At 34.9% G+C, this 27,895-nt stretch overlaps 1 protein-coding gene across 1 annotated transcript in view; it reads left to right on the top strand.

Annotated features, from left to right (window-relative positions):
• HIBADH (3-hydroxyisobutyrate dehydrogenase) overlaps nucleotides 1-27,895 on the top strand; it is a 105,011-nt gene that overhangs the window by 22,564 nt on the left and 54,552 nt on the right. Inside the window, exon 4 of the mRNA XM_067746587.1 lies at nucleotides 1,110-1,231. Within this exon, the coding sequence (XP_067602688.1) occupies nucleotides 1,110-1,231 (122 nt within the window). The remainder of the gene's footprint in view (nucleotides 1-1,109; nucleotides 1,232-27,895) is intronic.

Raw genomic sequence — 27,895 nt, 5'->3', positions numbered from 1 at the left:
TGCTATTTCTTTTCTATGGAACATACCCAGCCGTTGCATTTGGACCAGATCAATTCATATGTCTAAAATTGTTGTTTAAAGCATTTTGCGTGCTATTTTTTCTGTAGAAAAAAATTTCTTTTTTATAGTTTTCAGCAATGATTTTCTATTTCCCCTTCAATATTTTTATTTATTCAGTTCTAACTTTCCAATCATGGTTATGATTAAATGTCCTCTGGGTTAGTTTATCTGTAGTAAGAATTTTGGGACGTTTGAATTCAAGGTTAGCCATAGCCCTTTAAATAAATTGTAATTTAGGTCGGTTTCCAAGCCAGTGAAGATAGGCATAGATTATAGACTGTAAGGTATATAGTCTGCACTTATAGTGCAAACAGAACTGTTTTACTTTAAGAATGCCACTTAACTATTGATGTAAAATATGATATATGAAAAGACTGCTTCCCCCTTTTACCAATGTTTGTATATAAATTTACTGTAAAGAACAAAAAGTCTCTGTGAGATTTATAGGTCCATTCCTGTGTTTTCCTTTCTGCCTGTTTGATGTCTTATTTTGTCTTTCCAAAGTTGCAGTTATTAAAGAATATGCCATCCTAAAGCAAATGGCTAAATTTTAACTGCTTATGTTTATTCTACCTAGTGGAAATGAAAATGGATATGTGAAATTTGCAATATGGCTTGTTAAAGACAAATAAATTACTTTTTAAAGAGACCCAGCTACTTTACAAACAAAAATTTAAATCCTACTAAATAGCCCTTTTAAAGTTAATAGGTGTTTTAAATTGCTTACATCTTAGCTTACCTATATTATTATGGTTAGTATTTCACCTGAAACCAGAATTTATACCATATAGATTATTAGATTATTTTGGTTTCTTTGAAATAGTTCGAGTTTACTTTGAACTATAATTGATCTGAAAATGAATTTGAGATTTTGAACCAGTTCTAATAATGTTTTTAATATTAAACCAAAGACCTCCTTGATATCTGGTGAATTTTAGCAGATTCTGATATAGGTAGTTGCATGAAATGCTTATTCAGAGTTGTAAACTATATTTTTCAAATTATAAAACTATAGTTTTTAAAAACTATATTTCTGTTCATTTACTTAGAAAAGTGAAGAAAGGCTCACTATTAATAGATTCCAGTACTATTGATCCTATGGTTTCAAAAGAATTGGCCAAAGAAGTTGAGAAAATGGGAGCAGTTTTCATGGATGCCCCTGTTTCTGGTGGTAAGTGGTAGCTAAAATATACGCACATCTATTCTGTTTGTCATAAGTAACAGTTATGATTTTGTGCTACCCAAGATATATCCAGTTATTTTTAGAGCTATTGCAGATTCTCAATTTCCTCATTAAAAATAAAAACAAAGCAAAACTGACTTATGTTATTTAATACTCTTAAAATACAATGCTTTTTCTAAATTCGGATAATAGGATATTACAGCTTTGAAGAGCTATGAATTTTTGGTCCAAATTACTGTGGGTAGGGATAGATCGATTCCTAGAAAATTTTAACTTTTCAGAACAGATTCAAGAAATAATTAGCCTGAATAATCTTGTAACTATTAAAGAAACTGAAGAAGTGGCAAAAAAGAAAAAATAATTTCGTAAGGGAAACATTAGGCCCAGGTGGTTTTACAGGTGAGTGTTACCAGACTTTCAAGGAGCAGATCGTCTCAATTTTTTTTTTAAATTATTTAATTTATTTATTTTTGGCTGCGTGGGGTCTTCGTTGCTGCGTGCAGGCTTTCTCTAGTTGTGGCAAGCGGGGGCTACTCTTTGTTGCAGTGTGTGGGCTTCTCATTGCAGTGGCTTTTCTTGTTGCGGAGCACTGGCTCTAGGCACGCGGGCTTCAGTAGTTGTAGCATGCAGGGTCAGTAGTTGTAGCTCACGGGCTCTAGAGCACAGGCTCAGTAGATGTGGCGCATGGACTTAGTTGCTCCATGGCATGTGGGATCTCCCCGGACTAGGGCTCGAACCCCATCTCAATTTTATACAAACTTTTCCAGGCAATACAAAAAGAGGAAATGCTTCCCCAACTCACTCTGTAAGATGTGTATAACTCTGATAATTAAACCAGACGGAAACATTATGAAAGAGAAAAACTGTAGGTCTACATCAGTCATGAATATAGAAGTAAAAACTTTATAAAGTATATTAGCAAACTAAATCCAACCGCATATGAAAGAGATCAAACACTACCACCTAGTTTGGTTTATCTCATGTATGTACAGATGGCTTAATATTAGAAGGTCTATAAATAAATAAATTTCACAACATTGACATACTTAGAAATCATCATCATCTCAATCAGAGGACAAGGAGACCCACTAATAAAATTCTAAAAGCTTAATAGTATATAAAATACTAATAGCAGGATCGAATATAATATATATGCACCTACACACATATGTATTTGTATACATATACACATACATACATATGTAATTATAGCAATATAGCAGTATACAATGGAGTAGCAATTTTACTCCTATTATATTAAACTCGATTGTTGGCTTTGGGATTAAAAAATAATAAAATAGGGCTTCCCTGGTAGCTCAGTGGTTGAGAGTCTGCCTGCTGATGCAGGGGACATGGGTTCGTGCCCTGGTCTGGGAGGATCCCACGTGCCGTGGAGCGGCTGGGCCCATGAGCCATGACCGCTGAGCCTGCGCGTCCGGAGCCTGTGCTCCACAATGGGAGAGGCCACAGCAGTGAGAGGCCTGTGTAACCGCAAGAAAAAAAAAAAAAAAAAAAATATATATATAATGATTTAAATCAGTTTATTTTTTTCATAAAGAACCTAATGGTCTTGTAAAGGTATCTTATATCCCAAACCACATTTGAGTATAGGTGGAGGTATAAATAATTTTTAGCCCCTATAATGGTTATATTGACTTGGTTAAGTAGGATTTGGGGTGTAAAGGTTTATAATGTGGTATGGATCTTTGATCATAAAATACTAATAAGCAGTTTTAAGCTTGGTGTTGGTATTTTTTTTGTAGAATGGTTTTAATAAAGTGAACAATTCTTCTTTGAGTGGTTCTGTGATTTAATTAAAAAATTGATACATGGTACATATGATCTTGCTGTTGGTTGATCTTTTGCTTCAAGAGTATAGCCTGAAATTATCATTTGATAATGAAGAATACCAACTTGATTTTTTAAGTGTTATTTTAAGTTTTAAAAATAATGTAGTCTTCCTTGGGATAAAACTTTGAAATTACTCCTTGTTCTTATCAAGCTGTTTTTAAACCCACTTTTGTAGTTTAAGAATGCAAAAATGTTAATTTGTAATAGTGAATACTTGAATCTGTGCTTATAGACTGGAAGCTTTGTGTAGAGGTGGTTTGTGATAATTTATCGGTTGACACGATCATTATGAGATTAGCCAGTATATAATAGAAGCTTATGTTTGTCTTCTCATAGTTATTATCTTTATATTTTTAATATGACGGATTAAAACTGTCTCCACTTTTTCAGTTAAAATAAAATAGAGGAAACTTTCTGTAAGTTAGAGTTGACTGGTTTAAAAATCATTATATTTTAACTAAATAAAATTAAGGAAAAGGGACCTGGAAAAAGCATAGATACCCAAGTTAGATACCCAAGATGGGACCACAGTTTTATAGAGGTTCTATATTTGTCAGTCTTAAACATGGATTATTTGAGGTAATTTGAATAAAACCTCAAAAATTTCCCCCATGTTTGTCCATTTTCCCTCACCCCTCATTTGTTCCTTATCTTAGATTTAAAAAAAATGCATTTTTGTTTATTTATATAGAGCTATTACCTACAAATACAGTAGTATTCTAAAAATTAAAATAGGAACATATTATACTCCTTATTCTGTGGTTAGCATTTTAAGGACAAGCTTTTTTTTAACCTAGATGAATTTGAAGTTGCATAGATTTTTGAGATAGTGATTCATTTCTTTAGTCCAGCCCCTTCTTCTGCTTTCTACTAACTTTTATTCTGGGGAATGCAATGAAAAGAATCTTTACTGTATCATTTTACTAGCCCATGGAGTAATACATTGAAGGTTTTCCTCAGGTTTCATTATTGCAGCTTTTTATACATCATCCTTATTACAAATAATATAATTTTATTTAAATTCCATGTGACTTTTTAAAAAAATCAAAAGCAAGTGATGCTTAAACTGCTATCATTATCATCCTGAAACCAATGTGAGTAACTTTTCTACTTGTACAGTTAACACTTTGTAGCATAGATCATGCCTCAGCCCATTTGGTGCTTCCTTTAGAAGCTGTCAAACTGTACATGCTTTTATCAAAGCCCACATTACATTATATTTATAGGCATTGATTCACTTCCTCCTGTAGAATTTAAGCTTTTTGAGTGCAGGGAGTAACACTTTTTTTTTTTCAATTTTTGTTAAATATTGAATATATATACAAAATATTTATAAAATTATAAAGGTACCAAGTATAAGTATACATCAGGCCCATGTGTACTCTCCTCCCAGTTTAAGAAATAGAGCCTTACTGTTACCTTGTGTGTTTCTTCTGCTCTATTAATACTTAATTTGACTTTTATCTTATATTCACCTCTATGGATATTTAAAGAGAGAAACACCAGATCTGATTTATACAGCCGATTCTAGGGCTAGAGAAGGATTTTTAGTTCTAGAAATGGAAAATTTATGTTGAAGATCAACTAGAAATCTTATAGATGATTCCTGATTATACCCGAGGGGGAACCAGTGGAATTTGGAATTCGATTTGATGGTTCTTTAGTAAATATTCTTTAAGCAAGGAAGAAAGGAAATTGGTTAGTTCCTATAATTCTCCTACCACCTTTAGTTTCATTTTCTGCTGTACTTCTGTTAATAAGTTAAAAGAAGTTTACTTGGATATTAGGGAGAGCCTGGAACTTTAAAAGTAACTCTAAAAATGAAGGTCTTCATTTTTTCTTTAATGAAATGTCTTATACTTAAATTATTGTATTTATATAATTCTTACAAGATTATATCCTGTTTTCTGATTATACATTCTAATCCTATTATGCTGAGAGCACCTTGATTGCTGATGTCATATAATAAACATTTATTGAGTACTTATATACTAGGTATGTTCTAGGTACTAGAGTTAGAGCTTTAAAGATAGTGAACATCTTTTGCCTCATGGAGCTTATGATTTGGTAGGAATAGAGAGAATAAACAAGTAAACAAGAATAATTTCAATGATAAGTACTATGAAGGAAAAAAACAGAGTAAACAGTTAAGGAGACAGAGACTATGGGGAGGACTCTTTTACATAGAGTGGACAGGATGCCTTCTCTGGGGAAGTGACATTTAAGCAGAGATCTGAATGTGCAGTCAAGGGAAAGTGTTCTCAGTAGATGGAGGTGCTCTGTGAGGGCTCTGAGGCATGGACAAGCTTGGTATGTTTGTGGAACATTTATCTTTGTATCCCTAGGATTTAGCAGGTAGTTTCACTCGGAGTTAGTTAAACTGAATGATCTTTACACTGACTCCCCATATGTCTAATACCGTGCCTTTGTTTAACCGTTTGTGGTTCTCAAACTAAAGCTAACCAGGCTCTCTAGTAGCCCATGACACTGGCCTCATAAGTATGATGCCCTAATCTGTTTATCTGTCTTGTGTAAATCACATCTTTATGAAAGTTGTAATCCTTTAATGTGAAATGTTGTTAAGTCACACCAATTTGGACACATGCATTTTTTTTTAGTATGGAATGGGTCTGCTATCACAATGTTAGTTCCAATTTGATTAGCTCTCTTGTATAATGAATGCTAGACATAAAGCAAATTAAAAACTATTGTTTGAGACTAATGACTACTGTTCAGTCTGCTCCAAGGGCATAACTATAGCACTTAACTGTGCTTGAATAATTGAAGAATAAGCTCACTGATTGCCTAGTATGTCTGTAGGTTTGCATAGAAACCTTGAGTTGAAGAGACTCTGAAGTGGCCCTTGTAGTTAGCCCCAGGCTTTCTGTGCTGGCAAGCCTCATAGATTTGCTAAAATATTGCTCCGGTTAGGGATTAATATCAAAATTAAATAATTGAACTTGTGTGTATGTGTTTGTATAACAGCTCCCTACCAGGAAACCAGATTTAATACTCTACTTACTTGGCTGGGTTAAGTTTTAGTAATTTGTTTGAGATATTCTTAGAATATGGAATAGTAAGCACAAAACCTATTAAGGACTTTCTCTTAGAGAGATAGACTTGCTTGCTAAATTCTTCAATGAAAGTCTCATATAGACTCCATTATTGTTTTTAAAATCAAGTGTGCAAGTCTTGGCCTTGAACTGGAACTGCTCACTGAGCTGGATACCTACTGTTTTTCCACTTGAGCTGTACCTAATTTATGGTAAAGGGAGCACAAAAACAAAAATTATTTATATTTTGGCACCTAACACCATTATGGTTAAAGGTCTATTGGTATTTCCATTAAAACATTTTCTTAGGTTTATAACTTGGCAATTTTACTTGGCTTTGGGCTGAAACATTGCTATTTCTGTCCAAAAGCAGATTCTTTTATCAAATTTCATATAACTGAATTTGCCATAGTTTAGAACGTATGGAGGGGAACGGGCTATCAATAGGTCTTTGATGCTCTCACAAGCTGTTTGATTACACAGTAGTATTGTGTGCAGTATTTATTCTTAGATTTTAGTCTTACATCAGTAACCTTTTTTTTTTAATGATTTGAAATAAGTTGATTTAACATGATTAAGATAATTCATTTTCATGGGTTCTTCCCTTTAAAGAATTGTACTACTATGATGCTTTTAAAATGATCGATTCTGTTATTTATTATAAAATTTAAAAGTACTTTGTGGCATTGACTTCTGTCTCAGAGACTTGGATTATTCTATCTTGAAAAATGTTAAAGTGAGCTTCTGCTTGGTCTGATTTGTGGTATTTAAAGCGTTAGTAGCTCAAGTAATTAAAATTTTCTTTAACTTGATTTAATGGACAAATCCATTTCCTCAGAAATGACATAAGATTCGTCAGTACCAGTACACCCAGAAATGGGTTAATTATGATATCCACTTACATTTAACCATAATTTTACTTATCACCCTGATCCATTAAGTATCCTTTCTGTCTCTGGAGAATACATTTTGCCTGGGATTTTCTCCAGTTTGCACAAAGTGGTTCAGAAATGTTTGGTAAATAAATTCCAAGGATTTCTTTGAAATTAGTCCCAAAGAAGAGGTGCCCATAAAAACCTCTTTTTACATTCTTTGGCGTGCCTGAGACTCCCTTACAACAGTTGTCAGGGACAAGAGTCCCTGCATAAGGTGTTAATGAGTTCTTAGCATGTTTAGAGAAGACTGCTGACTCACTGCCCAAGATAACATGGTTGAGGCAGCTTTAATAATTTGTCTCCTCAGAAAATAGTAGAAGAGTGGGCTAGAGAAGGCAAAGTGATCACTTCACTCAGTGTTTGTATTATTGCTATCAGTTATTGTTAGTAATATTATTGCTAACAAGAACCTAGTTTATTTCTAAGAATTTACTCTATTGCAGTTTGCGATTCCCTCATCTCCAAATCTGCAGGCCAGATTTTAACTGCATTGCAATTTCCAGTCAAGTAACCGTTACCAGAGTTGCTCTTGCCAGGCTCTGTCCTGTGGTGGAGGGTTCTCCTCACATGGGTCTGTTGGAAAGAGCGTGGATAAGGCAGGGGTCCTGCCTCAAGTAATCCCAGGGTATTTTTAATGTCCTTTAATTGCCATTCAGGATGTAAGTCAGACCAGACACAACTGGGTCTGGTCACATAGTTCAGGACTGCCTAGCAGTATTTATATAAAGGTGAAGTAGATTTAGTAAATAAACCTTCTAAAGCTATTAATTGTATATAATTTATTTTTCATTAACATCTATTGATGCCTAAGCAGTGTGAAATTAGTTCCAGTATCCCTTATGTCTTTATTGTGTTTTGTTTGTGATCCCTGGATAGCTATTGGGGGTGAAGTGGGAGGATGCAGTGGAATTAAGAATTTGACAAGGGCCTTGTCATCGCAATCAAACCATTATCAGACTTACTTGCAGTGTTTTAGATGTCTGATTTTCTTAAAGAAAGTTTGATAATGTTAGCAGTTGAAAAGTATGTTAAGTTGAGGTTAGGTCCTTCTCTGTATATATTTGCCATACAATTCTGTTTTACTTGGGGTGTTTTAATTGTGAAAAATTTAAGTATACGTGCACACTTCATAGTAGCCATCCTCCCCACGTGGCCAATGAAGGTATGATAGCCGACTCGCCATCTCCCTTCTGCCTTAAGTAATTTAACTTGACCTGAAGGTAGAGGGTTTTTGTTATTGTTTTGTATTTAGCTGAGATTACCTCCAGCGATGGAGAAATGTGGACTCTTTTAGAAGAGTATTAAGAATTTTAAGATTTGTATCTGACATCTTTTTTTATTGAGTTATTGACTATTAGTTGTGGTCATCAGAATGTTTATCCACTGCAGTCTCTAAGGTAACATTGTTCGTAAGGAGTTTTTTTAAAGTGAAATATAATATGAGGCCAGGCATACAAGTGATTTTATCATTAATTATATTTCATTTCCACTAAGTCTTACGTGTGAGGGTAATACTTGGTCTCAAGTAGCCAACATTGTTAATGTACGATGTACATATATTAAAGAGTAGAAAAATAGTCTTGGCAGACACTGAAATAGTTAATTTGCTTTTCCAGCCAAGGTAGGTTTATAAAACTTTCTGAAAATTAAGAAGTGGGAAAGAATTTTTCTTTGCATTAATGCCACGTTAACCCTTTACCTTAGGCTATAAAAATTTTCTTGCAGCATTTTTTCATTAGATAAGCAGCTAGCGGAAGGATAGTTGATTTATTGTAATTGTCAAATATCTGCAAACACTCAGATAGCTGAAAGAATTATTTTGACATAAAATCCTGAGTAGAGATGAGATTTTCCTCTAAAAGTAAATGGTAATTTTGAGAAAGGAATAGGAGCAACAGTATAGTTCTGACTTTGAGATCTATAATCTTTAGTAGCAAACTTTTAAAAACAGCATTTAGAAATATTTGATGGTATCTCATGGGCTTTAATTGGGCTGTACTTTTATATTCTTATTAGTACTCGTATAAAATCAACAGCTTTTCATGATTGAGCATTTACATCTTAAATCTTACACACTGCTCTGTTAGGAAACACACCCAGCAACACTGGGTATTTTGAAGTTAATAGGAATAGTCTATATTTTATGCAGAAAAGTTGCTTTATGTAATATTCAAGGGCTAGTGGACGAGGGTGAGAGTGGCGGTAGAGGGAGGCAGGGTGGGCGCCTGTCGGGGAGTGAGAAAGCCATTACACTGTCCTCCATTTTAGCTGGTAGTTTGGATTAAAACTGCAGAATTAAATTTTTTGGAATTGTTACTACCCCAAGTGGGAATATAAACTATATTGAACAAAATTTATTTGGCCTGTTAAAAAGTCAACCTAAAACTCTAGTTAATTAGTTTACATTATGACATCACTTCTAGTTGAGACTCAAACTTCTACTGAGTAAGCGGAGCTCTATCAGGTGAGCTGACTGCTACCCATATGGGGCTTTAAGATAATGATGAGTTTAAATTTCCTCTTAGAGCTAAGTGAGAATAAAACTGGAGGCAGTAAATACTCTGGGCCAAAGCCATTAAATGAAAAAGCTGGGAATTCTCCAGCTCTTGACTTAAATTGTTTGTTTATCAGCTGGCGCCTAGTCTGGAGTCAAGAGCTGGAGATTTCTATCTGTGACAGAACTTTGAAACTCTTGCAGGACACTTTCATTTCAACTTAAGGTAACTTGAGTTTATAGCTTTGGCTTTAAAGATTACTAATGATTTACTCATTTCCTTACCATTTAACCAGAGTGGACTTTTTCCCAGGAAGGGATCTGTGTTTATTTAGGGCCTTTGTCTGCGGAGGGATTAAAAGGCAGCCCACCAGCATTGTGAACTTGATGGTAATAAAAGGTCACCAAAACACACCATAAAAACGTTCTTACCATGGAATTAATTATACAGTGTAATTTTACAAAGCAGTTTGGTTACTCTGTCCCTATACCCCCGATTCTTAAGAATTTCACCTTTTAAAAATTAAAGCTTTCGTACAATTTAGGTTTTTGAAAAAAAATGTTTTGCTTCCTTTATGATATTTAAACACTAAGGAAATTGTCGCATGCAGTTAATTGCTTAAAATTTTTAAAGTTTGAAAATAAAAATTAGCTGTTATTGTTAAACTATGGGATGAATAGCTTGTTTAGGAGGAAGGCAGAGTAGTCAAAAGGGATGGTTGGTGTTTCATAGAACAGCTCAGTTTCTAAAAACCTAAGCCTTGTTAAAAAAATTTTTTTTCTGTGCCACCAGGTGGCATTGCATCCAAACCTGCTTGTGATAAAGGGAGGATTTTAAAATACATTCTTTTTTGTTCAGGAGAGGTCATAATACTTTTTCTAGATTTTGCTTTTAAGTTAGCTTAAAAATACATCTAATATCAAGGTTGATTAAATGTCTCTCTCCAAAGAACTGAAAAAGATTTCTGAAGTCTGCAAGTGTTTGCTTTTAGGTGGTTAATACTGAAATGAAAGTAAATTAAAATGTTGAAACATTTGCAGAGGATTGCCTTTTTTTTTTTTTTAAATAAAATGAACATTTAACAGTTGGTTATTTTTTTGGTTTTGTTTTACTTGTCTAAACACTCGAGAGAGGATCCTGCCTATAAAACCCTCACAAATGTTGCAGAAACCACCCCAGTGCAGCAAATCACTGCCCTACTCCCCTCGACACCCGCCCCAGCCCTTATAAAAAAAGGGTCAGCAGGTTTCACTGTATGGGAATTTTTAAAAAGAGGGAAAGAGCTCTGAAAGGTGCAAGTTGGTCCTTTTCACAAGCCTAACTATGAGATTCATTAGGCAGTTCATGTTCATGTCTTAAAAGCTGTTTTTGGGAAAGTAAATTCTTGCAGTTTCCTGTACTGGTTTTGAGGAAGTCTTTTGAATCAGCTCATTTTAAGAAAGTGATAATGTAAAAGCAGGAAAAAAAGGCTCATTATAAATTTTAATAAAAAAGATTTTTTCATTAAAATACATATTAATGTTCTATTTTATGAACTCATATATAAGTTAATAAACTCTGTACAGAAAACATTGTTTAATACAAGTATTCAGGTGCTACAGTATTTGTCAGAATAAATAAGGTTCAGTGTACATTCTATTGATTTTTATCCTTTTAAAAAATGTGTTCACTGTACAGAGAGATGTTTAATGCTTAGCTTTGATTAACTTTGATTATTTATCAAAAAGCTTTATGAAATGTTGCTCATTCTATACTCTCACCTCTTCCTCTGAGGCTTCTTAGTGTGTACAGCCTGATTAAGAAATGTATATGTTTTCAAAGTAAATGTTTGACCTCCCACCTTGTTGTTCCCGCTTTTGTACACACTCAACCCTCCCCTTCCCTGTATTTTGAATAACTCGATTGTAATGTGTGTCGTACTAAAACTAAATACATTCGAACCTTTGGTGTTACAAAGAAAACTTTGTTTTAAAAATCAGGAAAATTTCACATTTGAAAGTAGTCTAGACAAAGGTGCTCGTGACATTTGACACTGAATATTTTACTTTTAAACTTGATACAACAGTCTGCTTCTTAGCTTTGTTGTATGCTGATATTTCTACTTATTTAACATCAAAAAGCTGTAGTGGTTTTTCTTTAAAGATTGTGCCTGTGTTCTGGAATTGCCTCCTGCTGTCCATGAATTGCTTCTTGCCTTTTTTTGTTAGAATTTCTCACCAGGGTTTTTGTGAGCTATGTAGCCAACATTAAGGGGGAAAAAAAAAATTTTGATACAGTGGCTGGATTAGTAAAAATTATACTTACCATTTATAATTATAATTGAGTCAGCTTTTATGTAATAAGAATAAGCACATGCAAATCTCATGTAATAATATGCATATATATTTATAATTGCCTACAGTGACTTTTTCTACTTATTTCTAAAATATTAAATGACTTTTTTTGCTGAAATTCTAGAAATCTACTTTTTTATTAAAAATAATGGGAAAAAATCCTTGCTAGTTAGGGTGTGTGTAATTTAGTAATGAAGCATTAAGATTTTGGCTTCTCTCATTTCAGTTGGAATACTGTTGATGTAAGTGAGTGTTGCCATGGGAACCTCCACATAGATATAAAAGGCAAGACTGTCTAAGTAGAGGAGGAGGGGCAATGTACTCAGATACCACTGGCCTAAATGATCTATTTTCTGTATGTGCTGGGGGTTTAGGGGGAGCTAGGATAAGAAGGGAAGAGAAGGTAGTGCAGAAAGTAAATATTAAAAGTTAAAATCATGTACTCATACTTTTGGAGTCTCATAGGTGGAAGTATTTTAAAATTTAAATGGATGAAATGTGATTCTTAATTATTTGTATCACTTGCATATGTTGGGGAGTCTTTGCCTACCTTATTTGTAAACTGTGTTGATGGAACATGTTTAACTTACTTGATTTTTAGATAAAATATTTAATTCAGTGAAATTTTTTGGTTGAAAGTTAGGATTTCAGTCTCTGAGATGGCTTTAATTATAAATTTTATTAAAGAGTTTAACATAATTTTTTTCCAGATATCTGAAAAAAATTTTTTTAAACCATAACTTTGCTGACAAGGAGACAGTTAATGTGGCTTTCAAAGAAAAGCTGGCTTTTAGACTTCATAGTATTTTTAATATTAGATTTTTTTAATTAAAGAAGTTTGTACTTTTCTATAAATATTGGTCAAGGAAGCAATGACTTACTGTATTTGCATGTATAATATTGTGTGGTTTTCTAAAATAAAGAATGAAAGTCGCAAAAAGCAAGCATCAAATCCTTTTATATCGTTTAGGAGCACATGTGTAGCTGCTGAAAAAGAGGCTGCTGATATTTATGTTATAAAAACCAATGAAATTGTGCCAAACATGAGTTAGTGTGGAAAATGCAACATCATTATCGCAGTTTTATACACTATGGATTCTGGATGTCAGATACATGTGTTAAAAAAAAGAAAAGACATTAACCTGACAAAAACTGTTTAAGCTTTACCTTTTTCGTCTATCCAGAGAAAAAGTAAAGCTGCCAAGGTAATAAAACATCCAGAAGTTTTTAAATTAAAAAGAGTAATTTAAATTTAAAAAAAGGGAGGGGGGAACGGGAGGAGGAAGAGGGGGAAAAGACCGCACACTGCTCCCCAGGCCTGGCTGAATCTGATGTAAATTAACCAGCAGTGGAAGTGTATTGTTTCCAACTCCTCACAAACAATGCTGGCATCTCCTGGGGTGGGTGGGTGTTGGGGTGTTGAGAAATGAACTGGAATGCAAAGAGTTTAGTCATCAGTGGATTCTGTGGCTTAAAAAACAACGGGAATGAGAGTAAAGAAGGAGAAAGTATGTTTCATATAAAATTAATCAAGTGAAACCTTCAAGTGGTGTGAAATAATTCATAACTGAGAGAGAATGCTTAGTGGTCAGTAATCTTCAGTGTGATTTTTTTTTTAAGAGACTGCATGAGGCCCTTACAGTATAAAATATTCAGCAACCAAGATATACCATGCTCACTTTTAGGTGTACTTTTGACATAGAATGTCAGCCTAGTTGTAGACTTGATTTCTTAACAAAAAGACAAAGAAAAATTTTATTTCTTGAAAAAATAGACGAGAGGGATAAAAAGTCAAGTTTATAAAAAAAATGAGAATGAAAGTAAGGGCAACAGCATCTGTGTTGTTTTTCTGTTTCAGTTTTTGTCTGCTGCTTCCCCTCCCCCCCTTCCTTAGAAAAAACCTGACAATCTTAATGGAGTGGAAAGCATAAAAGTGCACATAGCCTTATCGATAAGTAGATTCAGAATATCTTTAATCACCTTAAAATTCATAATACAGAAATTTTTAGAAGAAGGCAACTAATATTTATTAAGTACCTTTGGTGTGGCAGGCTGTCATGCTAGGTGATTTGTGTATTTTAAACCATTTAATCCTTATAGCAACTTCATGAAATGCAGATTGTCCTCATTTTTTTAGTGTGCAAGTTGAGGCTCATTTAGGAAGGGACGATATGACAACATGGAATTATTATAAGAATTAGCCTGATACATAGCAAAAAAGAAAACATTTTAGGTAGAGGATTTTAAGATATTATGAAAGGAGCAGTACCTTCAAGTTTGGAATTTCTTTGGTTGCTAGAATAACGAAGAAGGCTTTGTTTGTTTTTTTTTTTGTAATTTAAAAACAAAATCAACAGAAATACTTCTTCATGCTCCATTGCTATCACCATTCAGTGACAACCCCGCCCCCCCTCACCTCCCCAGATATAGGAGGAATCATTAACCAACTGAAAGTCAACTTAGGTAATTTAAACCAATTTTGATTTTGGTCTTGTATGCTTGAATCTAGTCAACTACAAGAATAAAAGGGACAAGAAAATGCAAAACCAGAAGTTTTAAACCCTCTAAAATAACCTCCTTGGAATATTAAAAGGAGCCAGAGGGTATCTTTTTAGCTATGGAGTTGAAGTATTGAGTACACAGGACAGTTTCACATGTGTTTACTCTTTTAACTTGTGTTTTAAAATTTTTATTTTCAAAAATAAATTATTTAAATGCACTTTTACAACTTTTTAAATACCCAAAATTGGCCTTTACAAAAATAATGGGTTTCAGTGTTCATGTATACTTTTTTTAGTATGCTTATATTATTCAACATTAAGACTTAACGACTAAGTGTATCAAAGTTTATTGCTCGATAATAATAAAGTACAGTATTTAGTCTGATTTGACATTATGACTATCATTATGTGTTTTACTGAAAGAATTATAATGTATCGGGAGTTAATGGTTTTTATCTTGTCATATTTTTAACCCCTCTCAATATGCACAGTTCTTCAGTCATATTATTAAAAGAAATCTGTCCCAACAGCTTTTATAGAAGGCCTTTAGGAGTAGTGTTGGGTGTGTGTTTGTCTGTGTCTTTTGATAAGTTTTATTCTAAAGTTAAGTCTTTACCTAATTCAGATTAGTTTAAAAAAAAAAAAGAACAAACCCGTACTCCTCATAGCTTAAGTATAAAACATAGGTTTCATTGAAAGCCATAAGAAAATACGATGTTTATGACATTTTGCTTTGCCAGTTTGTCTCTGAATTTTGTAAAGATCAAGTGTGCTGAAGTGCAAAATGCTAGTATATATTTGGAAAACAAACTGAACCTCGCCTAACCTCTTACTTTGCATATGCTAAGAGTGAGAATTTCAAGTGTGATATGTCTGGTTTCATCCTCACAGATTTCTAGCTTCAAGCATGATTGGCAGTAGTTTGGAAAGAAGAGTGATGAGTAGGCCCTTCTTCCCCTTATATTGGTGTGTTAAACAGGGAAAAAACAAACGACCATTCTTGTTACTATAGCTCAGAACGCTAAAGAAGAGCCTTGTACCAGTTCCCAGGTTATTTTGGAAGCCATATGTGAAGCTTCTTCCTTTTCAGATTGTTCTTATTCTAAGGATTACCCAGTTGTCTCCAGAAATGCATACTAGGTGGATTGCTGTGAAAAGCAAGGATAGAAAAGGCAGAGTAGAGAATACTGGCAAGAAATTTCTGGAAAAAATTTTTTCTTAAGGATATTTTGACTCTGCTTTTTACTGGGCTGAAATTCCAAGGGAATAATGATTATTGCTGGTCAGAAAATTGTCCAACTGGATAGTGATGAAAACTGGAAGTTAGTCAAATGTAACTTTTGTGTGGTTTTTCTCTCTTTTCCTGTTGTTGGTTGTACTGGAAGGGACCTTTAGTGGATCATCTGATTATGGTAAGGTCAAGATTAGCTTTGCCTGACTTCAGTGATGTTATCTTTTCTAACCAAAGCAGCCTGTGATAATGAGATTCTTCATGGAAAAAAAATGAAGAATTCTTGTTTTTTATCTATGCATCAGTTTTAAGTGGTGATGTGTTTTTTGAAGATAGAGGTTGTGACTTTAAAAGAGTGAACTGTGATATTTCAGGAAGTATGCTAATGTGAACATATGACAGTGTTTTCATGAAGGGGAGGTGATACGGAAAAACTGTAGTAATGAGGTAAAGAATAATATGGAACCTAAAGGAACAATACCTATTCTGTTTTGTTGTTGAAGGGAGAGAACTAGGGAATTTGTATATATTATCAATTATATGTAGATGTAAAGTTAACAATAGGAGAAAAACAGCATTGTAATGGTAACTTTGATGTCTACCCCTTATTAAGTATATTTGCAGTACAGTTGAACACCAGAATAAACTTCAAATAAATTCCAAAATAAGGAGTTGTTGACTTTTATTTTAATTTGTAGTATGTGTCATGTGGATATGAGAGTCACAACTGGGGAATGAGTTTTGGGAAAAGTTACTGTGAAAATGAGCTGTTTGTGGTTTCATGCCCTAACCATTTACTATTTCCCACTTACTTTCCGTTGAGAATGATAGATGTGCATCTGTGTGGATGTGCATCTTCATCTGGTTCTTCTCCCCTATCTGGCCAAATAAAGACAATTAAAATATTATTTCCGAATGTCCAAGAAATAAGAGGTTATTTTTCTCTGTTATGTCCTCCACATCTTTTAGTAACTTAAACTCTGAATTTTTTTCCCTTGGCAACAAAAATGAAGGTGATATACCTTCCTTTTACTTATGTCTGAATTTTAAATGTACTTGAATTTTTTTGTATGATGATACTACAATGTGCACAATTACAAAGAAAGGAACAAGCATCTATGCATGATTTTTTTTTTTTATGTATGATTTTTTCATGCAAACCTTTTTTGAGGAAAAACTTTTCAAAAACCTTCCCAAAAACAAAAAAACCCCCTGATCTTTTGAGTCATTGCTATTTAATTTTATTTGCATTATTATCCTTTCTCCTGCTTAATTTTAATCATAATTTAAAAAACTAATTAAAAATGTAAATGTAAAGGATTCAAAATAAAGTTTAGGATGAAAAATTTATCTAATTGCATCTGTTTTTTTCTACTGAAATTTCTTAAACTTCCTTCCTTTTAACCGTGCTTTAAATTAAACCCAAGGAAGGCATTTCATTAACTTTTTTCCTCTGGACCCCAAACGTTGACTTATTGGTGTATATATACTCATCTCTGAACACACATCTTTGATACAGTGTTTGGATTCTGAAGGGCTCCTTAATGATTCCTTCTCAGTAATGATCTAAAATGGATGGGATCAATCTCAGATTCTCTTAAGGTGTTCTGCATCTAACCTTTGTTTGACAGGGGTGATTATGTTGTATGTCCAGTTTGAGTTGTACCCACTTTGTCTTGGCTATGCTTCTAAGTGGGCACAGTTTTTGCTTTTCTTTTCAATGTTCACTCTACGTAATTATTGAAATGAAATGGTGACAAAGCTTGTGTGGGAAAGAAGTCCTTGTTTCCTGTCTTTGTTGGTGCTTGCGGGTTCCTAATCTCCTAAGAGCCTTGGGATGTAGATTTGTACATCACAACTAGGGTGGGTAGTTTTTATGGCGAGGAAGAGGGAAAAAGATAGTATTGAAGCAATTCCTGTCTAGGTCTGCAAAGTGCAGATTGCATTTCTCTTTCAGTGGTGTTAGGTTTATGGCCCTTTTTTTGGAAAGTGCTATTAAGTGTTGGGAGACCTTTATCTTTCTCTGTTTTGTTGTAGCAGATGGAGTTGTCCTCTGGTGGTTTTGCTAGGTATGATAAATGTTGTACTAAAACTGCTTGGTGGAAGTTTGATCTGGAAAGATTACTATTTCTTTCAGTTTCCTGAAGAAAATGGAATCAAGAGTATTCAAACCCTTGAGCAAACAAGCCCATCAGCAGATCAACAGTAATAATGTGTACTTTTCATGGATGCTTGTGGCTTTTCCCCCTCCTTTAAAAAAGAAGGTTTAGGAATAAAAGCTAGACATGATGATCAGTTTTGTCTGAAGTAAAATAAGTGGTAAAAATAGTCAAACCTTTTTTTCTCAGAGCCTACAGGGAGAGATGGCTGTAATGAAGGATTGTTCCTGTTTTGTAAAAGAAGAATGAATGCAAAGCAGTTACGCAGTTCTCTTGTGTTCATAGAAAGATTATTCATGGGACAGTGTTGAAGTCTTTATAGCATAGCTATCCTTAGTTTTATGGCTAAAAAGACTTCCTGGTGCTTGTTTCTAATATTGTAAGAGGCATTTATTTCCCTCTTTGGCCACAACTTCTTTAGTTTAATTCTGATTAATTAGACTAGTAGTATTTTTAGATAATTGTGTAGTTCTAGCTTTTATGCAAATCTGTGGTTTATCTACAGTGGAGTTGAAAGATATTGTCCACCACCTAGCTACTGTATTGACGTAAATTTTGATTGATTGAATCCTCCTTACGAATAAACTTGTAGCTAAAAACACATAGGAGGTTCTAACCAAATTACCTGGCATTTGAAGACAGTTTCACTGCCAAGGGCACGAGTTAGATCCCTGGTCAGGAACTAAGATCCCGCAAGCTGTGTGGCCCGGCCAAAAAAAAATGAAGACAGTTTATTTCTTTCTTGGGTGATTCGTACTCTAGATTGGCTGTGACACATCTGGGAGTAAAGTTGGAGCCTGAACTGAGTCTGTGGGGGCAATTTGCCAATTTTTATTATCTTCACATTTCAGTTATTTGCATTAATACTTCCTTCCTTACATTAATATAGGAAGTTAAAAATAGATTGTAGTTTTTGATCTGAAACTCCCTCTTCCAGCTCCTTTATCTTTTATGTTCTACCTCTTAACGTATTCATAGCTTCAATAGTCCGGAGCAACATATCAAAGCATAATAGTAAGGGTGTCCACAGTCTTAAGCCCCTCTTTTTGCTGGTATTGGGGGAAAGAATAAGAATACTAGGTGGTCTCAGTGGTGTCTGGAGTGCACACAGGTCTTTGACTATGGTTACTGCATCTGAGGTATAGGATGCAAAAGAGTCTGGTTTGGGGGATCCTGGCAGTACTTCCCACCGTGATGTACCTGTTGGAAGATTATTGACTCGCAGCATCATATTTTTCCTTTTACTGAGGTTGCTAGGAGACTCAGAGCTAAGGTACCCAGCAGTAATCATTATTTTCCCCAATGTTCCCTTCTTCCATATGGTTTCCATTCTTACTTGTAGCTTTAGCTTAACACATATTTATTTGGTCCGTACTGTCTGCTGCTAGACACTGGGAATACAATGGTGAACATGAGAGACCTGCTTTCCGTACCTTTAGTGCTTGTGATCTATGTGTTTGTGTCATTTTATCAACTATCTCAAAATCTTTTTTGGAAGTAAGGATATGAGTCATAAATATGGACTCAGGGCCGTAAGTTTTTCTTATCACTTCTCTCACTCTCTTTTTAAAATCTTCCTCTGTGTACTTTTATTCCTGCCTTTTCTAGTTTTTACTTATTTTGTTCTTAAGTTATTTATTTATTTTTTTAAAGGTAAAATAAAAATGTTTATTTTTCTTATTCTTTTTTTTTACTGAGTTATATAGTTGATGTACAGTATTATATAGGTTACAGGTATACAGTGCAGTGACTCACAATTTTTGAAGGTTATACTCCATTTACAGTTACTATGAAATATTGGCTGTATTTCCTGTGTTGTACAATTTATCCTTATAGTTTATTTTATACATAATAGTTTGTACCTCCTAATCCCCTACCCCTCAGTTTTTTAAAACAAAGTGAAGGTCTCTCCCGTTTCTTCTCAAAGCTTCTGTATATTGTAATTGAAGACTGCATCTTAATATTTTAAGAATATTTTAGTGCATGTATATGCGTATGCACACTTGTTAAAAAAACAAAAATGGGATTCTTTTTTTGCAACTTATTTTTAATTTAATGTAATTTAGTATCTTTTAATATGTAATAGATTTATTTTACACTTTAATTACTACAAAGTATTCTATTATGTGGACAGACTTCTGCTATTACAAAAAAGCTACTCTGAATATTCTTGAACATAGGTCTTTTCCAGTATATGCAAATTTATCAGAGAAATTCTAAGAAATGGAATAGCTAGGTCAAAGAGTATGTGTCTTTTCAGTTTTGCTAGACATTGCCAGTTTTTCCACCAAAGTTTGTACTTCCACCAACAATGTAGGAAAGTATTTATTCACACTCTTGTCAACACTATCTTTACATTTCTTTTTTAATCTGTTTAAAAATGTCATAGTGTGGCCTTGATTTTCTTACTTTCTTCTTTTTTTTAAAATTATGAGTTCGTTTGAGCATTTTAAGAATGTTTATTGACCATTTATTTGTTTTTCTTTTTTCCAGTAATTGCTTCTTCCTGTCCTTTAGGCATGTTTTTATTGGATTCATTCCTTCAGCAGCTATTTGTTGAGTACTTAGAGGGTGTGGGGCACTGTGCTAGGCATTGATCTTTTCTAATTGATATGTATGAATGTCAGATGCTCGTTCATTTATTCAGCAAATATTTATTGACCATCTACCATATATTAAGTACTAGTCCAGGCCTGGGAATACATAAATGAGAAAACACACACATGTGTGTGGACACACACATGCTCTTAGGCTATATTTTTAATGAGTGTGAATATGTGTAGGGAGATACATATTCTGCAAATATCTTCTGCCAGTCTGTCCTTTCTTTATTCATTTTGTTTATAGTACTTTTTGAAATATGGAAGTTTTGAATTTACATGTAGTTGAATTTGTCAGTCTTACCTTTTATGCCTTCTGAGTTTTATGTCCTAGTTCTTTTTCTTTTTCTTTTGTCTTTTCTCTTGGCTGCACTGCACGGCTTGTGGAATCTTAGTTCCCCGACCAGGGATTCAACCCAGGCCCTTGGCAGTGAAAGCGTGGAGTCCTAACCACTTGACCGCCAGGGAATTCCCTATGTCCTATTTAAAAAAGACTTACCCTCTCCAAGATTATGAAAAAAATTTTTTTAATTTCACATTTTTCTTTTAGTTATTTTATGATTTCATTTTTAAAAAAATTAAATCTTTGATTCATTTAGAATTTATTATGGTGGAGGGAATGAGGGTAGAGATCCAAATTACTTTTTTTAATTCACTTAATGAAAAATCCATCTTTCCCTATTAATTTCAAATACTCTTAATTTCATGCACTAAATTCCCATATGTATTTGAGTCTATTCTGAGCTCTCTGTACTCTTCTATTGATACCTTATTGTTGATTCTCTCCTAGGTAGGACATTTTAACTTTGTTTTGTTTTATTTTCCTGTCTAGGAGGTTAGTCTTCTTTCATTAGTCTTTTTTTCCCCTCTCAGAATTTTCCAGACTACTTTTGCCTGTTTATGGTTCCAAATAGACATGAGAGGCATTTTATCATGTTCCTCCCAAAACATTCTGTTAATATTTTGATTGGGATTGTGCTGAGTTTATGGATGAATTTATGAAAAATTAATATAGTTACGAAACTATTGAAGAGTAAGATTTACACATTATTGATTTCTTCTTTTATGTCTCTTATTAGGATTTTAAAGTTTTCTATTTGTGCACCAAATGTTTCTCATGCAGTTTATTCCAAAGTCGTTTTTTACTTTTCTCCCTGTGTTGTGTCTTCGTCGCTGTGCACCGGCTTTCTCTAGTTGTGGTGAGCGGGGGCTACTCTTCATTGCAGTGCGTGTGCTTCTCGTTGCGGTGGCTTCTCTTGTTGCGGAGCACAGGCTCTAGAGAGCAGGCTCTGTAGTTGTGGCGCACGGGCTTAATTGCTCCACGGCATGTGGGATCTTCCCGGACGGGAGATCAAACCCGTGTCCCCTGCATCGGCAGGTGGATTCTTAACCACTGCACCACCAGGGAAGTCCCTCCAAAGTCTTTTTATCTTTGTTATTGTTGTTGGCAAACATGGAGCCTTTCTTTTTGTATAATTCTAACTTGTTCATAAATATGAGAAGTATCGATTTCTATATATTAATTTGAATTTCACTTCCCTTTTGAATTCTTCTACTGTTTCTAGTGGTTTTTCAGTTGGTTCTTTTGGGTTTTCCAATTCTAAAATAATAATTTTGCTTCTTTTCCAAATTTCGGATCTCTTCTTTCTTTCTTAACTAATTACGGTGGTTAATACTTCCAGAACAGTTTTGAATAACAGTAGTGGTAACAGGTGCCCTTGTCATGTTTCTGACGTTAATGAGAATGCTTTTATGGATTTGATCGTAAATACAGTGGTAGCTTTTGGTTTGAGGGAGATTGAAAAACTTATGTTAGGGAAGTATTCCATCATTCTTATTTTAATGTGTGCTTTCGTTATTCATTTCCTCAACAGATATTTATTATGTTTCTAGTGTGGGTCAGACACTACGTTGGTACTGGAAAGTAAGCAGCCAGAATAGGCACAGTCCCTGCCCTCACGAAATTTATAATCTAGTTGAGGGGAGTCAGATGTTAGTCATATGATCACAAAAAGCTGTACAGTATTTTTACTCCTGTGGTGCAGTGGGGATACATTGGGCTATAGGAGTATATAAATAGGGAGATTTTCTTGTTGGAGAAAGTAGTCACTGATTTGTGATCTTTGATAAGGGAATGAATTAAGTAGGCACAGGGGAAGAACATTCCAAGCAGAGGGTGGCACATTTGCAGGGAAGCATGGTGTTGGACACTGCTGAAGAGAGAGGAGTTAGGTTGGACTTATCAAGACCTTTTCAGTCATGCTACTCATTTTGTTCTCTATGCTCAGGAGAATGCGAAGCCATTGAAAGTTTTAAGCAGGGAGGCAGCGCGATCGGATTTGGATTTCTAAAGGATCACAATAGCTACAGTGTGGAAAATATTTTAGAGGCAGGGTGAGGGTAAAAGCTGGGAGACTAATTGGGAGGCTATTGCAATAGGCCAGGCACAGGGGGATTGCAGTTTGAACTAGAGTTGTGGTTGTGGAGTTAGAGAAAATGGTAACCTAATTGATTGTTCATTTGGTTGTGTTCCTAAAAGTATCTTAGATTTAGGCATTACAAGAAGTCAGTGTATAAAATTCACCAAGAATAACTCAGGATGGGGGAAGCGAGGCGGAGGTGCAGCTTTTGAATAAAAAATATCCATGTTCATCCCAGTGGTTTGTTTTGTTTCTATCCTTGTCTTCTATTGCTTCTCATCTTTACTCTTTCGTTTCCTGACTTGAAAATCCAGTCTCTTTTCATCAGATTTCTCTCCTTTATTCTTCAGCATTCTTCATCCGGCAAACATTTATTGAGCACCTCATGTGCTGTGTTCTCTGCTGGGTGCTGGGAGAAGAGATGAGTGGGCCCTCAAAGTCATCATAATGTATTAGATGAGGCAGACGCATATTCATAAAACAACACATTGTACTAAATGTAACATAAAACATGCAAAATGAAGTTATTGATCCTTTTTGGCGGGGAGAAGCTCATGGTTGGCTTTTTGGAATAGGTGAGGTCTAAATTACATTTTAAAAGATAAATAGAAATTTGCCAGGGGAGAACAGGCAAAGGGAATATATAGCATGTGCAAGGATACAGAAACTTGAAATAGCACAGTGTTTTTACTGAAATAGGGCAGTTTGATATTTCTGGATTTGGGCGTTTCTGGTTGTAAATGGAGGGGGAATTGGCAAGAGATGAAATGGGCCAGATTGGCAAGACATTCACCGCGAAGGTTCTTCCAGAATCACTGCATTCAGAAAAGCATTTGTGTTGACTGGGGAGTAGAAGAGGCTAGCTGAGAAATTAACATAACAAAATATTTTGTTTTTAGAAGCTCATGATTTCTTTCTTCTTTTTTTTTTTTTTTGCGGTACGCGGTCCTCTCTCTGCTGTGGCCTCTCCCGTTTCGGAGCACAGGCTCCGGACGCGCAGGCTCAGCGGCCATGGCTCACGGGCCCAGCCGCTCCGCGGCATGTGGGATCCTCCCGGACCGGGGCACGAACCCGTGTCCCCTGCATTGGCAGGCGGACCCCCAACCACTGCGCCACCAGGGAAGCCCCATGATTTCATTTTAAAAAATGTCTTTTTACCTAGTTAACAAGTAAGTTGTTAAACTGAGTTTCAAGAAGGCACATTTCGTTGTATTTTGTAGAAAATATCATCTTTGTAAATGCCTTATGCTGTGTTAACTATAAATGCTTGCAGGTAATAAAACTAAATAATGAGAATGCCTGTGTCGTTGACTGGACGCAGTTAGAACTTGCAGTGGGCTCAGGGATATCTGAGTGAGCTGAGAGGGCTCAGGGCCTGGAGAGACTTGAGGTTTGTGGAGAGTCTTTTAAATGATAATTTTGACTCTACTCAGTTAATCGAATTGGATAATGCCTCTATTCAGAAAAAATGAAAGCTAAGCTTATAAAAAAAATTTAACCTCAGATGAGACCATTTGATACCAAAATATGATGGTGTTATCATTTAAGTCACTTATGAAAAGGAAAACTAAGGCAGTTCTCTTGCAGTATTAGCACTTTTCCTGAGCTGTTTTCTCCTGTTAACCATTTCTCTATTCCTTGAAAGAGCTCTTCAAGCACTGATACTAGCAGAGTGCTTCACTGAAAGGCTGGAAATATAATTTCACTTAACTGTTTCTCGTAGTATCTTCTAAATGTGATAAGAAAATACTTTTCTAATTCCAGGTGCTAGTATTATGCCCAGACTTTGAAGAAAGTGATATTGCTAGTTTACAGAATTAAGTGAGATCCTTATCTAGGACTCTGAAGGAATTAACAGATACTTTCAGAATGCTCTACAACTGAGGTATAGATAGAGGTAAAGCTCTAAAGGGATCAGATTGGTGGTAGTTAAGTAATAGCAGATGTTCCTTTTAAAATCTTCAAACCAGAGGTCTTTTAAGAATGGTGCTTGTTTTTTGCTGACTTGATTCTGTGGGAAACCTTTATGCTTATGAAAGAATCAAGAAGAAACTATTCAGATGATTGAAGACCAGTATTTTTGCTTTGTAAAGTAGACAGATTTGCATAGAATGGAAATTCTGATTTACTATAGTGGAGCAGCAGAGTATTTAATAACATTATGAAAGCGAGTTGGGTATAGTGGAAAGAACACTTATATTAGGAGGAATCTGAAGACAGGTTTAAGTTCCATTGTTTCCATCACCTGTAGTGTAGCTTTGGGAAAATAACTTGACTTCTCTGAGCCTCGGCTTTTCTGGGTATATGTAAAAGTGGTGAGAGTATTAATACTGAGTCTATATATGTTATTTATTTTGAGGCTTAAGTGAAATATTGTATGAGATGAAAACTCTTATTGGTCCATAAAAATAAAACCAATGAATTTCCAGAGTGAGCACATTCCTTTCTGTAATGCCATTTTTAAGGTCTGTGGTTCTTGTGAAAATAAAATAATGAGATTTTTGTCTTTCCCTTTTTTTTCCTCACCAAAACTCCAACTTCAGGGTCACGTTTACCAGAATGTTCTAATGTAATCAGAGTGGAAGGAAGGATACACGTTACTATTTATTTGGGTATGTTGTATCCCAAATCAGATATCTGACTCCGATTCCCAAAACAGGACTTCTAGAGCTTTGAGAAGAGGGAGCATGGTGCGATGGAAATTTCACGGGATTTGGATTCAGGATTCAAGTTCAGGTTGCTTACTAGATGTCTGGACTTCAAGTTCACACATTTCCAGAAGTGAACCATAAAATCTCTGCCATAGAGAAAACTGCTCAGAGAACATAACTGTTTTCAATTTAATTTATGTGCTGAGGGGTATTTCCCCAGATCACGTTTTTAGGATTGTCTTACACCAGGTGGTTGATTTCTATTTTTCTCTTAGTTTCTACAATAAATTGGAGGTAGTGAAGTTTAGGGTCAGTTTCTCTGCTGCGTACTAGCCATATGACCTTGAGCAAGTTATTTAATATCTCTGTGCCTCGGTTTCTTCGTGTATAAAATGGATGTTATAAATAATACCTACCACATAGGGTTGCTTCTAGAGAAAGGTACCTGGTCCATAGTTGCGCTCAATAGTGTTAGTTACTCCTGTTATCATTAAAATCACATTGGAATTATAGATCTTTCACAGATGTTTCTTACATGGAGTTACATCCCGTTAAACCATTGTAAGTTGAAAGTATAATTTGAAATGCATTTAATACAACTAACCTACCCAACATCATGACTTAGCCTTGCCTACCTTAAATGTCTCCAGAACACTTACATTAGCCTACAGTTGGCAGAATCATCTATTTTATAATAAGGTGTTGGATATCTCATGTGATTTATTGAATACTATACCGAAAGTGAAAAAGAGTTGTGGTTTGGGTACAGAAGGGTTGTTAGTGTACCTTCGTGATCAAGTGGCACACTGGGAGCTGTGGCTTGCTGCCCTGCCCAGCACCACAAGAGAGTGTTATACTGCATATCGCTAGCCAGGGAGAAGATAGAAATTCAAAATTTGAAGTACGGTTTCTACTGATTACATATTGCTTTCACACCATCGTAAAGTTGAAAAATATTAAGTCGAACCATACTAAGCTGGGAACTTTCTGTATTAAGGAGAAAAAGGTGAAGTTCTCATTTAGTTAATAAGAATTTGAGCAGAGTAGTTTAAGGGTGAATCCAAGTTACTGATTTTCTACTTTGTATACAAAGATTTGGGGGAAATGGTTTTATAAAGGAGGAAAAAAATGTCTTTTTTTCTCCTTTTACCCTCCTAGGTTTTCTGGCTGGGGCCCTGTAAATGAGACTGACAGAAGACAGATTAACAAGAGAAAAACATAAGCATTTCTTTATTTATTTGTTTAAAAAAATATTTATTTATTTATTTTGGCTGTGTCGGGTCTTAGTTGTGGCACATGGGATCTGTCGTTGAGGTGCGTGGGCTCTTCGTTGCAGTGCGCGGGCTTCTCTCTAGTTGTGGCACACGGGCTTAGTTGCCCCGTGGCATGTGGGATCTTGGTTCCCCAGCCAGGGATCGAACCCATGTCCCCTGCATTGGAAGACGGATTCTTAACCACAGGACCACCAGGGAAGTCCCAAACATTTCTTTAATATCAGTTTTGTGAAATAGAGAACCTTCATGAGGAAATGAAGACCTGAAGAAGTGTTTAAACCTGATTGTTTTTATACTAAGTTTGATGAAGAGTGGAAAATCGTAGAGAAACATGATAGGACAAAAAGGTGTGAGTTAAGGATAGTAAACTGGGGTAAATGTAGCAAAGCCTGTTCATTCCGTTTCCTCTGTGTCTCTTTGTCTTTGGAGATAAAGATGCTCTTTTCTTCTGGATATAGGGAGGGCACCTCTCACGTGAGGGTCTTATAATCTGTTTTAGGGAAAAGGGAAGGTCAGAGAGTCCTTCCTATACCTGCTGTTCTCGTATTCCTCCAGTTTAAAATACTCAGTGTATCAGGGTGCCATATTTTGGGATAGTGTGTTCTGAATCCCATCACCACCATAAAAATGAAAACAACTAAAATAAATCTTAGGTTTCTCCTAATCAAAGTATATACATTTTAATGATTTCTAAATGTAACAGAAATATACTTACCCTTTTTTATTAATTTGAATTTATAAGTAGAAATATAGCATGTTGATAAAAACGTTTCATTAGATAAAAATACACATTTTCAGTATTACCTTTATTTCCTAATATTGCCATTAGAGTGTTTATTTTTAACGTCATGACTATAGGATAGCTGTTTGTTCTTACGAATACAAATGGTTTCTAATTTGCATACATAATATATTTATACTTTTATATACTTCAGTGAAATCATTTGTTTCCCATTGCAATTTTAACTTTTGTAAATTTCTTTTGAAATTTGTCTCTCAGAAGTTAAAAGGTACTTGATTTTTAAAATCATGACAAATGAAGCATTTGAGAAGCGATTTTTAAGCAATACATTTTTAGGGGTTTAAGGCCAAGCATATAGGCACTGTGCTTTCCCCATTTGATCAAGAACAGGTAAAGCAGTAAAAATA

Source organism: Pseudorca crassidens, chromosome 8 (assembly GCF_039906515.1).
Source record: "Pseudorca crassidens isolate mPseCra1 chromosome 8, mPseCra1.hap1, whole genome shotgun sequence".
Taxonomy (NCBI): domain Eukaryota; kingdom Metazoa; phylum Chordata; class Mammalia; order Artiodactyla; family Delphinidae; genus Pseudorca; species Pseudorca crassidens.
Note: the sequence above shows the minus strand (reverse complement) of the source record. Positions and strands in the feature narration are given on the sequence as shown.